Here is a 13,012-nt window from a genome sequence, read left to right as displayed (position 1 = left end):
TTATAACCCTAGCTGGTTTGGCTCAGTGGATAGAGCGTCAGCCTGCGGACTCAAGGGTCCCAGGTTCGATTTCGGTCAAGGGCATGTACCTTGGTTGCGGGCACATCCCCAGTGGGGGCTGTGCAGGAGGCAGCTGGTCGATGTTTCTCTCTCATCGATGTTTCTGGCTCTCTATCTCTCTCCCTTCCTCTCTGTAAAAAATCAGTAAGATATATTTTTTAAAAATGAATTATATATAATGATTTAAAAAAATTTAAACATTTGGGTTGGGAGAAGATTGAGAAATGGCTAAATAACCATGCATGCAAATACCCAAAATATTATTTAAATATGAGAAATGGCAAAATGTTAATTTTCTTAAGGTAGCAAATTAACTAAAAGAAGCATATTGAAACATGCAACAAATATATCAGGAGTAGCTTAAGGAAAAATTTATGATGACTACACAGACTTAAGGAAGAGACTGTAACTCTGATAAATTTGTAGGAAATAGATAAATGTGGCCAATAGCTGTGGGTTTACCCTGTCCAGGGTATTTTCCCTGCTTCTGGTAAGAGCACCCTGACTCTCCTTTGGAGGACTCATATCTTTTTCCATCCCCTGACTCCAACTCTGGCTCAGGATGGGATCCAGAGACCAGCTCTGGCCAATCACTCTCTTGCATCTCCTTGGCCACAATGATTGCTTTAGGGATAGACTCACATCCAAGAAAATCAAGCCTGGAACTTCTGCTGGAACTACTGGGAAGAGAAGCTGCCTGTGCTGGAGTGGCCAAGAAAGAGTTGCCTTCCACCCCCATGGTCACAGCCCAACTGAGAGTGAAGCAACCCATAGGAAAGCAGGCAAGAGAGAAACCACATTCTGAAGGAATCATAAACCATAATTGCTTTTCTTAGGTGGCTTAGTCATGTTCCTGTGTGAAGACAGGCCCTTGGACATTCTGAGAAAACTCTCACATCTACTGATTTTATAAATTACTAGAGGCCCAGTGCATGACATTTGTGCACTCGGCGGCGGGGGGTGGGGTCCCTCAGCCCAGCCTGCGCTCTCTCACAGTCTGGGACCCCTTGGGGGATGTCTAACGGGTCTTTAGCGCTACTGTGGAGGCGAGAGAGGCTCCAGCCACTGCCGGTGCACTCGTCAGCTGTGAACCTGGCTTTTGGCTGAGCGGTGCTCCCCCTGTGGGAGTGCACTGACCACCAGAGGGCAGCTCCTGCATTGAGTGCCTGCCCCCTGGTGGTCAGTGCTCATCATAGCGACCAGTCATTCCACTGTTTGGTCAATTTGCATATTAGTCTTTTATTAAATAGGACTAGAGGCCCGGTGCACGAAATTTGTGCAGGGGGGTGGGGGAGGGGGTGGGGGGTATTGTGTCCCTCAGCCCAGCCTGCACTCTCTCCAATCTGGGACCCCTCGAGGGTTGTCCAACTGCCCATTTAGGATTGGGTCTAAACGGGCAGTTGGACATCCCTCTCACAATCCAGGACTGCTGGCTCCCAACCGCTCGCCTGCCTGTCTGCCTGATTGCCCCTAACTGATTCTGCCTGCCAGCCTGATCAACACCTAACCACTCTCCTGCCAGCCTGATAGATGCCTAACTGCTCCCCTGCCAGCCCAATTGCCCCCAACTGCCCTCCCCTGCAGGCCTGGTCCCCCCTAACTGCCCTCTCCTGCAGGCCAGGTCCCCCCCAACTGCCTTCCCTTGCAGGCTTGGTCCCCCACAACTGCCCTCCCCTGCAGGCCTCGTTGCCCCCAACTTCCCACCCCTGCAGGCCTGGTTGCCCCCAACTGCCCTCCCCTGCAGACCTGGTTGCCCCCAACTGCCTTCCCCTGCAGGCCTGGTCCCCTCCAACTGTCTGCCCCTGCAGGCCTGTCCCCCCAAACTGCCCTCCCCTGCAGGCCTGGTCCCCCCCAACTGCCCTCCCCTGCTGGCCTGATTGTCCACAACTGTCCTCCCCTGCTGGCCATCTTGTGCCGGCCATTTTGTGTCCACATGGGGGCGACCATCTTGTGTGTTGGAGTGATGGTCAATTTGCATATTACTCTTTGAATAGATAGGATTGTAGATTACTAGTAAGTAACATGCTTTGTTTATTTTCTAGTTGTATTAATTTGAGCCCATGAGATCCAAATATTTTTTAAAGTAATGAGTAAGAATGGTATCCTATATAATAAAAGAGAAACATGCAAATTAACCATCCCTCCGCTATGCTGAAGCCACACCCACAAGCCAATCAGGAGCGAGTATGCAAATTAACCCAACTAACATGGCGGCGGCCACGGAGCTAGAGCAAGCAGGAGGCTTGGGTTGCCCCCGGCAATGGAGGATGCCAAGTTTCCCACCTGCCCTGGCCAGCACTCGGCTCAGCTCAAGGCTACAAAGTTTCAATTATAGAAGATAAATAAATCCCAGATACCTGCTTCCAGCTAGCTGTGGCCTTCGCTCAAGGAGGGGCTGGGAGCCTGGGTTGCCAAGGGCAACCCAGGCTTCCAGCCGGACCTGGACTCTGCTCAAGGCTACAAAGTTTCAATTATAGGAGATAAATAAATCCCAGAAACAAGAAAAGAAAAGAACAAAAGGAGAGGCTGGGACCTTGAATCGCTGGAGGGTGTGGCCAGCCTGAAAATGGCCCTCAGCCTCTCACCCAGGCTGGCCCCACCCCCATGGGGTGAGGGTCCCCACTGGGGGGCTTGACCAGCCTGCAAACAGCCATCAGCTCCTCACCCAGGCTGGCCAGGCACCCGAGTGGGGACCCCCACCCTGAAGGGAGTGTGGCCAGCCTGCAAACAGCCATCAGCCCCTCACCCAGGCTGGCCACAGCCTCATGGGGTGAGGGTCCCTGCTGGGGGGCTTGGCCAGCCTGCAAACAGCCATCAGCTCCTTGCCCAGGCTGGCCAGGCACCCCAGTGAGGACCCCCACCCTGAAGGGGGTGTGACCAGCCTGAAAACAGCCCTCAGCCACTCACCCAGGCTGGCCAGGCACCCCAGCGGGACCCCCACCCTGATCCGGGACCCCCTTCAGGGCAAACCAGCCGGCCCCCACCCATGCATCAGGCCTCTATCCTATATAATAAAAGGGTAATATGCAAATTGACCCTAACAGCAGAACAACTGGGAATGACTGGTCACTATGACACACACTGACCACCAGGGGCCAGACGCTCAATGCAGGAGCTGACCTCTGGTGGTCAATGCACTCCCACAGGGGGAGCTCTGCTCAGCCACAAGCCAGGCTGACGGCTGCCAGCACAGCGGTGGTGGTGGGAGCCTCTCCCGCCTCCTCAGCAGTGCTAAGGATGTCCAACTACAGCTTAAACCTGCTCCCCGCTGGCAAGTGGACATCCCCCAATGGCTCCCTGGTTACCAGAGGGATGTCTGACTGCTAACTTAGGCCCAATATCCCAGGGAACGGGCCTAAGCCAGCAGGTGGTCATCCCCCGAGGGGTGCCAGCCTGCCAGAGGGCACAGGCCAGGCTGAGGGACCCCCATGAGTGCACAAATTTTTGTGCACTGGGCCTCTAGTATCAAATAAAAGACAGTATAGAAATCTCTACGAAATGATGTTAGTCTAATGGAGAATAATATTGGAGTATGTGAAAAATCCAGAGACATTTTAGGAACAGGGCAAATATCTGTGGCACATGGCTGAATGTGCATCGGTTCTGGGCATGCATGTTTCATCTACCCACAGCACTATGTGTCTGGCTCAGAGAATACAGTAGGACCCCTCTCCTCCCATTCCATGGTTTCACTTTCCACAGTTTTAGTGACCAAGGGTCATCCACAGTATGAAAATATTAAATGGAAAATTCCAGTAATAAATAATTCATAAGTTTTAAATTATTTGCCATTTTGAATAGCAGTGTAACACTTGTTGCCGTTCCGTTCCATCCTATGACCCATCCACCTTGTAGGTGCTCCTGCCTATTAGTCACTTAGTAGCCACCTTGATTATCAGATCGACTGTCACAGTATTACAGTGCTTGTGTTCAAGTCACCCTTATTTTACTTAATAGAACAAGAGTAGTGATGATGGTAATTCAGAGATGCCAGAGAGAAGCCATATAGTGCTTCCTTTAAGTGAAAAGGTATTTATATTTATGAAATACAGGGGGAAAAAATACTATATGAAGGATCTGGTATGATCTCCAGATTCAGAAATCTTAGAACATACCCTCTGTGAATAAAGGGGGGTGGGGGGGATGACTACTACTGTAATAATTTGTCTGCAATGAAGTTTTATCAGAGTGAGAGAGAAGAGCCTCATGAAAATCCTAGGTAGAGGCTGATGGAGGAGTCCATTCTCAGTAGGTGAAAGATGGAAATTTCAGTAACTTACTTGGGGGCATAAGGGTCGAAAATAACGTCAAAGTCTTCTTCCAGCTCTACAGGGCTCCTTGGCACGGTATCATCCATGCTGCGGTAAAATTTGGCAAAGGTTTCGTCATCGTCCAACTTCATCACCTCCTTAACAGATTTGCCTGTGACAGTGAGTACAGTTTCTTGCATCCCACCAACTATCAATAAACAAGCAAATAAACGACATAAATTTGTGTAAAAACATTATTCCAACTGCACCTCACAATATCTTAACAATTATACCCGCCTCCCTCCATAGTGACAGCCATAATAGTGATATCCAGGGTCCTGTGGATGCCTCCTAGGCCTTCCTGGCTTTCTCATGGAAGGACTTCCGGTGCGAACAACGCTTGCATTGTGACGTGTAGAAGACACAAGGTTGTCCTTGCTGCATACAAGCCCACTAAATTCCTTTTGCTACTCGAAGCAGAAGTAGCCTCAGTCTCTGTATGAGGGGTCAGAAAAATGTTTTTCTGCAAAGGGCCATGAAGTACACATTTTAGGCTTTACATGGGAGGCTATACGGCCTGTGTTATAACTACTCAACTCTGCTGTTGTAGTGCAGCCGTGACTATAGGCAATACCTTAACAGTGGCCATGACTGTGTTCCAATAAAACTCAATTTACAACAACAGGTGGTGAGTTGGATTAGACCCCTGGGATAGATCACTGTTGAACTGGTTGCACTGCTTGCCTTGCCAGGTTAGTTATCCTATTACACTTTTATATTTCTGGTTTAAAGGGGTTTTTTTGTGTTTTTTTTCTTTTGTATTATTTCCCACCTATTAGGGTTCAGTTTCAATGATAGGGACTCCCAAAATATAATATTTGATAAGCTTCAAGTACTGGAAATTTTAATTAAGAGATAAGAGTATTACTACATTTTATTCTTTCATTTTGTATATTCCATTGATTTTTGTACTGAAATATTTATTTCAACATATTATTTACCAAAATTTCCTTTTAGAAATGATTTGCGATTATAAGATATATCAGCTACTACCTTACTGGAAATTAACATATACAATTTAAGGTTAGTCAGGCCCAAGATCATGTCGACTTTGTATAAGTAGAATAATCTGCTTTCAGGGTTAAAAGCAAAATTAAATCATGATTCTTATGGGATAACACCCCAAGATTTAGATTTTAATAAGAAATGTTATTGGGGATCCCCAATTTAGTACGTTATCAAATGGATCAGAGCTTGGTAATACAATCAGGCTTGACTAGTAACTTAATGTTTAAAAAGATAACAGCAAAGATAATGCTTACAGAATAAATCGATCCAGTCATATAGAAAGAAGACAATTTAACTGAGGAGAAAGCCATCACAATTGGGACATAGAGGTTTTGAGAGAGGAGCAGATTCTTTTATGTTTCCTTAGCTACTCACTGAAATACGAATCGCAGTGTGCTACAGGTATATAAACCAAAGCTTCCCTCTTGCTTCTGGCATGTACCTTTGTTATTCAGCCTTCTCAGAAAGGTTTCCAGCCTGTCCAACTTCAGGTCCGATTCTAACTGCATGTCTGGTCTGGCTTCAATATCTAGGTAAGTAGAAACCATCAATGAGAGAGACCCACTGAAGACTCTTCTGATCACAGAGCCCCTGGCATATCTGGTGCCTTGGTGACTTACCTTCCAGGGGTTTGGAAATGGGTGTTGTGCCCCTTGTTTTACTGCAAATAGGGGACATTACTGGCGTTATGGCAGTGGGTGATGCCAAACCTGCAGAACAAACAAGGAGCTATTTAGTACCTTAGGGTCATTCCTGGAATTTCCCCTAACCCTGGTGGACCTCTCTTATCTCCAATGTACATTTTACAATTTATAGAATTTATACACAAACATGCATGTACACATACAAGTACATTTGTCAGGTACCATGACTGTGTAGGACAACTGCACATGTAGATAGAATCTGATAGTTTCTAAGGACTGTAGTCGCTGATAAGCTGCCATTCCAAAATGAATAATGGGGATGTGGGGAAACATGGCCGTAACACATAAGTGGGATAAGAAGGTACAACAGTCTATCAGAATATACTTGAACAAATGGAGTGTGAGCTCTGAAGGCCCTTAGTGGTGGTGCGCATAGTTGAGGAGGAAGTCTATTTGCACCATATCCCACGGAGGAAGAGGAGAACGGGTTGTGTCGCACTGGCTGGCAGTGGCTGCCAGCACGAGTTTCCTTCCAGGCTGAGGTGAGGTAGGGACAGTCTAGCCTTTGGAGCATCACTCAGAGGAGTGTGGCTCTACTGAGCAATAACTGAAGAGTGCTAACCCTGTAGAAGAAAAGACAGACGAGTACACAGTGAAAGTGATTTGTGATCTTTGGAAGGGCATATCCATCTCTGGTGTGGCTGGGAACCCATGATATGCTTTCTCATATATTTATCACGAAGCAGGGTGGGGAATCTTTAAAGGGAGAAATGGTAAGGGACATATGAAAGGGAAAGAAAGACATTCCAGCATAAAAAAGGTATCTGGTCAGAACAAGAAATTTTGATAAAAACAAAAATCAACATCCCCTCTCACACACAACTTAAATAGGAGGATTTGGAAAGGAAAATAATCAGTACATTTACAAAGGACAAAATGAGGTGTTACTGTTGTTTGTATAAATGTGAAATCCTTAGATAACATTGCCACTTTAAGCATCCCTCAAAGCACATCTGAAGAAGATGAGTCACTATCACCTACAAGGAAAAATAAATTAATGAATTGCTCTGCTCCTTCCTCCTATGAGCTAGAGAAAGATGTATTGCGGCATTAAAATTTTAAGGCAAAATACTGAAATCTAGTTTAAAACTTAAGTTTTAGGTGCTATTCTAGAAGTCCTTAAGACATACATATATATGCTTGATGATGTCAACTTTTCAAATTTGATTTCATTTACCAGACCTGCAAAGGGTTTACATCAGTGAGAAAATAAATTTTTCTTGAAAGATAATAAAGATAGATGAAATTTGGTATCACAGGCTGGAGCAGTAAATCATTACCTACTAAAAGGATGCAAAAGAGACATGGAAAGGTTCATTAGCCAGAGGTCATTAACTCTAAAGTTAAAAACAGGCAACCAGGAAACCTGGCCCTCTGTACTGCCAGGGCGCCCCCTGCTGCCCATTCAGGCAGCAGCATGCAGGAGAGCTCTTGGATGTGGACCACTTCTTTCCCAGCTAGATGATGTAAGTACTTTTCTGCAATGTGAGAGGGCAAATAGATTTAAATTACACACTAAAACAAAGCACTCCCCATACCTATTTTCAATGACTTCTACTTGCAAAAACCATTACCCACTCTCTTCAGGAACATTTTCATATCCCTCTTGTTCAAAGGCATACTTTGAGTAGTTTTCTTCCAGGAGAATACTAGGATATCACAGAAAGATTTTGGAGTGCTAATTGTTACAGACACTCTAGGAGTATCAAAAAGGGGAAAAGTCCTAATGAGGCTAGAGAACAGTAGAGTTTTCTGGCCTGAGAGAATGAAAATGAGGGTACAGTGTGCCTCTTGGCAATTCCCGGATACACAGTAACTCATATGTGCCATTGTAACTAGATGAAATGGGATGTCTCAGTGACTGTAGTGTAGGGGGTTATTTTATTCTATAGTGAGTATAAACTGGATGCCATATTACGGCAAATAAAAAACAGCTGATAACGCAAGTGAAACATATAACCCAGTAGGTGGTAACAAATATTAGGAAAATAGGGTACAGTGTTTTTCATTAGGCTAAAAGTGTAAGAAAATTATTTCCTGAGCCAACAATATAGCACCTGTTAAATAAAGATCTCTGATTTATTCAGGAAAATGTGAATGCAAACTCATCCACTGAGATAGGAACTTCTTGGATCTTGCTCTCCAAGCCCACGTAAGAGCAAATATCCTTCATCTCACAGTGCTGAGGACTAGAGTAGCAGGTTTTGGTAGTAAGTGGCCTACTTACAAATAAGTGTGATTTTTAAGATGAAAGAAAAATAAAAAGTCATCAGGATAAAAGTCCAGGCTAGATCTGAGCTCTGGTTCAAGTTCTCAGCTTGAATTCTTCTTGATCAATGTGGGTCTTAAGGAGCTGCTTTTGATAGCACAGGATGGGGCTCATAGTAAAGTAGTTTAACATGATTACACTCTTCTGTGATTTGGTGAAAATACTCAAATGCTATCTCATTTTGTGAGAGTAAATTATCTGCTATTATCTTTTGACAATTCCAAGAATAGTTAAGAATTTGTTAGCAAGGATTATTCCACCATATTTGAGTTAATCATAAGTCAAGGGTTTTCCCTCTCTCTCTTCCATATGCAAAGATTTATTATGAGACTACAGTGAGTTAGGCACTATTTATGAGAGAGAATCGTGAAAGATTTTGAGAAAATGGAAAGATAAACCTAGAAGAGCTAATGACAACATAAATGAACTCTAAGTGAATGTGAAAACCTTTATCACTTAGAAAATTTGTTTTTAAACAATAACCCAGAAAATAAAGGCATGCGCAATAAGAGATAAAGGGATCCAAATATTAAACATTTTCTACAGGATATGGAGGCTTAAAGCTCTCTGGTGACTTTACTAACCATGTGATTCCTCAATTTCATAAATCTTTGTGTACAGGTTTCAAATTAGTTCCAAGAGCTCAGATGCAGAGAAATGACTGTCTGCAGGAAATCCCACTCCTTGAATTGGGTATATATTTTAAACATCTATTAAAACATACTTGGAAATCCAGCTTTGTAAGCCAGAGAACTCAGCTTTATGGAAAGGGACCTAGGAATTACCCTACAAGGGAGAAGAGGGAAACTCCTTCTTCATTGAGAAAGGCTAATTTGGGTTAACTGATTGCCAGATGGCAAAAAAATGGAAATAATTTGAAAGCAATTATGGGAAAGAACTAAGATTTGTTAGCAGACTTGCAATTGCTTTTGAAACCTGTGCTCAATTTCTAAATGGCTAAGTTTTGAAATTGAATTATGCCTTTTACATTGAAGATGATGCTATGTATAAAAAGGTTTGGGTAGAAATATCTCAAAAAACTGACCCCCAAACCATTTACACAACATCTGTTGAGATTAAAAACTAAAATATACTATGGTGCGATTGTTTTCATCGAGCTGTCTCGGGCCCCGCTCCCCTCCATGGGTGATGAAGCATGTATGCACACATGTACACGAGTACAACATGCACATTCGCACACTGACCTTTCTTCACCATTCTTCCGGCCACGGTAAACTGGGTGGAGTCGTTAGCTGCCCCTTTGCCTTTTGTCTTCCAAGCTTCCTCTCTCACAGTGATGAGGTGCTTCCTCTCTTCGATAGTCATTTGGCTCTCTCGACTTTCTGTGACCTGCTGAGTTTAACATGTACAAACAAGAAAATAGAAGAGGGAAATGAGAGAGAGGTGAATTTTAGCCCATAGCATTTCGTGAGCTGAAAAGCAGGCAAACAAAGAGGATACAACACTGTCCGAAACTGGCCATATCTGTTGTGAAGTAGGTTTGCCTTCCTTACTTAAAGCTTGGATCAGAGATCACCACAAGCAATACTGAAACTTTAAATCAAAACTTAGTTGCTTTTTTTAACTATTTGTCTGGAAAATTGAAACATCAGACCAACACTTTGTAAAAATAAACAAAAATAGAGACAGCCTTCATGCCAGGACCTTTACAGGGTTTTTAAATTTGTCTGTTTTACCTATCTGGTTAAACTCAGGTGATGAGAAAATTTTATTCATATACATTATGTGGGTATATGAATATATATATGTGTGTGTGTTTGCATATATGCATATATATATATACACATATGTATTACACATATTAGCATATGTATCACAAAGAACACTATCAATCTAGAAGATCTTACCAACTAAGTACACAGGAACATGGTCAATTATAAAGCAGGGAAAGCTGCTCAGGAGTAAGGTGCTGTAAGGTTTTCTGGAACTTGACATGCTTTTTTCTAGAGCATCTATGTTACATGGGAGTTAGGCAATCAGGGCCTAACTTGTAGGTCATAATATATCTGACATTGAGGATGAACTGTGCTACAGATATAACTTACATATATAATAAAATTTTCATGTAAAAAATGCTTTTTATAAACTTCTAATTGGGGTTCTGGAGATTCCTGCCTCTTCACTTTCTAAACCATTGGTGATACTCATTTGGCCCAAGGGAAAAGCTGAGGGGACTGAGAGAGCAGGGCAAGAGGGAGAGCTCAGGCTGCTGGGGCTGAGGTCAGAGGATGAAGAGCTGGAAGGAGGCAGAGGACAGGGCTCAAGGCACCCAGGCCCAGAGAGAAGGGGTGTGGCCCTGAGAAAGAGTGGGTGATTGGTAGTAGGGTGGTTCGGGCAGGAGGCCTTCCAATGTTGGCAGGACAGAGCTTCACTCTAAACCCCTCTCTGGAGGGCATGGGCCAGGGCCTGAAGCGAGGGGAGGGAGAGGGCAGGAGCCCTGGGGGCCAGTGTGGAGGAGGAGAGCCCCTCCCAGACAGGAGCCTCTGGGCTGTCCCCTCGAGGCCATCCAGGAGGGGCTCTAAACATGGTGGTGGCCAACCTCCTGGGTTTGTGCTTTTGCTTCACCTCAGGATCTTCTTAGACCGAGGAATGCCATTTCCGCTAAGGCATTTGGCAGTTTCCCCAGCTCCTCTTCTCTCGTAAGGACTTTTCCTCTGAATAACATGAATCAAAGTGAGGGTCAGGCCTCCAGTGACACAGTGTGAGTGCCCGAGCCCTGAGGGGAAATACATCTGGGGCCACTGATTCTTCCTCAACTCCATCCAACTGGCAAATCAGCTTCCCTTAACTGACCAACAGGGCATAACTCCCAGATTTGTTGGGGTGGTGGGGGGGGGGGGCCCTTCTTAAAGCCCTGGGATGACAGAGGCAGTGCAGGAAACAGGTCTTTCCCACCTTTCCAGCAGCATAAAACCATGCCTGCGCTGACACCAGCTGGCTTAAGCCACGAATATGGACTTTGCCATCATCTCGTTTAGGAGTCTTCCTTTTACAGACTTCTTCCACAGAGCAATCATAGCCAGAACTGGTTCTAAGATCTTTGGTCACTTAAATTAGGTTAAAAACCTTTTAATAAAGAGACAGGGCAACAAAATACAATGCATGATCCTGGCTTGAATCCTAAATTGGGTGTGGGTGGGGGTAAAAGGGAAGTCATCAGGGAGAAATTGACAAAATTGAAATGTGAATCATGGATTAAACATTCTATCAATGTGATATTTCCTCATCTTGATGACCGTATTATAGTTATGGAAGTGTGCCATAGACTGAATGTCTGTGCTCCCCCCTCCTCCCCATATTCATTGGCTGAAAGCTAATCCCTAATGTGATGGTATTGGGTAGTGATATCTATATATATAAAAGGCTAATGCGCTAAGTGTCCCTCCGCCTGTCCGACTGGTCGCTATGATGAGCACTGACCCCCAGGGGGCAGACGCTCAACTCAGGAGCTGCCGAGCTGCAGTAACTTGGCAGCGGCAGTTCTGGGGTGATGCACCCTGAAACGAGAGGAGGGAGCCTGATTCCTCGTGGGGCCTTGTGATTCCACCTTTGACCATGGGTTATGTTGTTGCTGGGGCACTGTAGGCCCTGAATCTGATTTACTGCACACTTGCGTTTGCGTTCCAACCCTGTACGACAGGACCCCTCTGGGGGTGTCAGACAGCCGGTTTTGGTCCAATCCCTGCCGGCCAAGCCAAGGGACCCCACTACCGGAGGGACCCTGTTCACTCCATAGACACCCTTCGATCTACGGCACCACCCCAGGTGTGCCACCAGGGAGGGCCCAAGGGAGGTTGGCTACAGGGCGTGTCTGGCCCGTCTTGCCCAGTTCTGCCCCGCAGGCCACTTTCTAATTAATTTCCTTTCAATGTGCATGAATCTGTGCACTGGGCCACTAGTAACTATATAAGGGGAAAGCAGCCAGCCAGCACTGGGGTGGGGGATGGAGAGAGGAAGGGTGAGAGGAGTTGGGAAGGGAGCAAATGTCAACATATCAATCTGGTAAAAGCCCTAGCTGGTTTGGCTCAGTGGATAGAGCTTCGGCCCATGGACTGAAGGGTCCCGGGTTCAATTCCAACCAAGGGCACATACCCAGGTTTCGGGTTTGATCCCCAGTAGGGGGCGTGCAGGAGGCAGCCGATCAATGATTCTCTCTCATTGATGTTTCTCTCTCTCTCTCTTATTCCCCTTTCCTCTCTGAAGTCAATAAAGAAATATATTTTTAAAATAAATAAATAAATAAAAATAAACCTGGTAAAAGATATGAGAATACCCTGTCTCTATGATGACTTTTTTATGTTTTAAATTTTATCAAAATAGAGTTATCAAAAATGTTTAAAATCCTTTTTTTTTAACTTTCCCACTTGCAATTGTCAAAATGACCCTAATTCCAAGTAACTCTGTGAATCACATACCCTTCTTAAACAAACTATGAGGTTGACTTGCCAGGAGGATTTCATCAAAATTCATAAAAGAAAATTAATTTTCTTTGAATATGAAGTCCCAGGAGTGAATTTTAATCAAATCAATATAGCACTTGACTTAAATATTTTGGGGGAAAAAACCATATAATGTGCCAAGGTTTGCTTGTCCAAGGATCCAGACATCACTGCTCTGTAGTGAACTCAGTAGCCTCTCCA

At 44.7% G+C, this 13,012-nt stretch overlaps 1 protein-coding gene across 25 annotated transcripts in view; it reads right to left on the bottom strand.

The window, feature by feature from the left end:
* SVIL (supervillin) overlaps positions 1-13,012 on the bottom strand; it is a 265,091-nt gene that overhangs the window by 34,201 nt on the left and 217,878 nt on the right. For 24 of the 25 annotated variants that reach the window (XM_059711992.1, XM_059712022.1, XM_059712094.1 and 21 more), the window contains 4 exons: positions 9,557-9,704; positions 5,999-6,088; positions 5,821-5,907; positions 4,341-4,518 (listed from right to left, as the gene is read on the bottom strand). In XM_059711992.1, coding sequence (XP_059567975.1) covers positions 4,341-4,518; positions 5,821-5,907; positions 5,999-6,088; positions 9,557-9,704 — 503 coding nt within the window. The remainder of the gene's footprint in view (positions 1-4,340; positions 4,519-5,820; positions 5,908-5,998; positions 6,089-9,556; positions 9,705-13,012) is intronic. The other variant, XM_059711966.1, reaches the window with a different exon arrangement.

The sequence above is a fragment of the Myotis daubentonii genome, chromosome 1 (assembly GCF_963259705.1).
Source record: "Myotis daubentonii chromosome 1, mMyoDau2.1, whole genome shotgun sequence".
Taxonomy (NCBI): Eukaryota; Metazoa; Chordata; class Mammalia; order Chiroptera; family Vespertilionidae; genus Myotis; species Myotis daubentonii.
The sequence above is the reverse complement of the archived record's forward strand: the minus strand, read 5'-3'. Positions and strand labels throughout refer to the sequence as shown.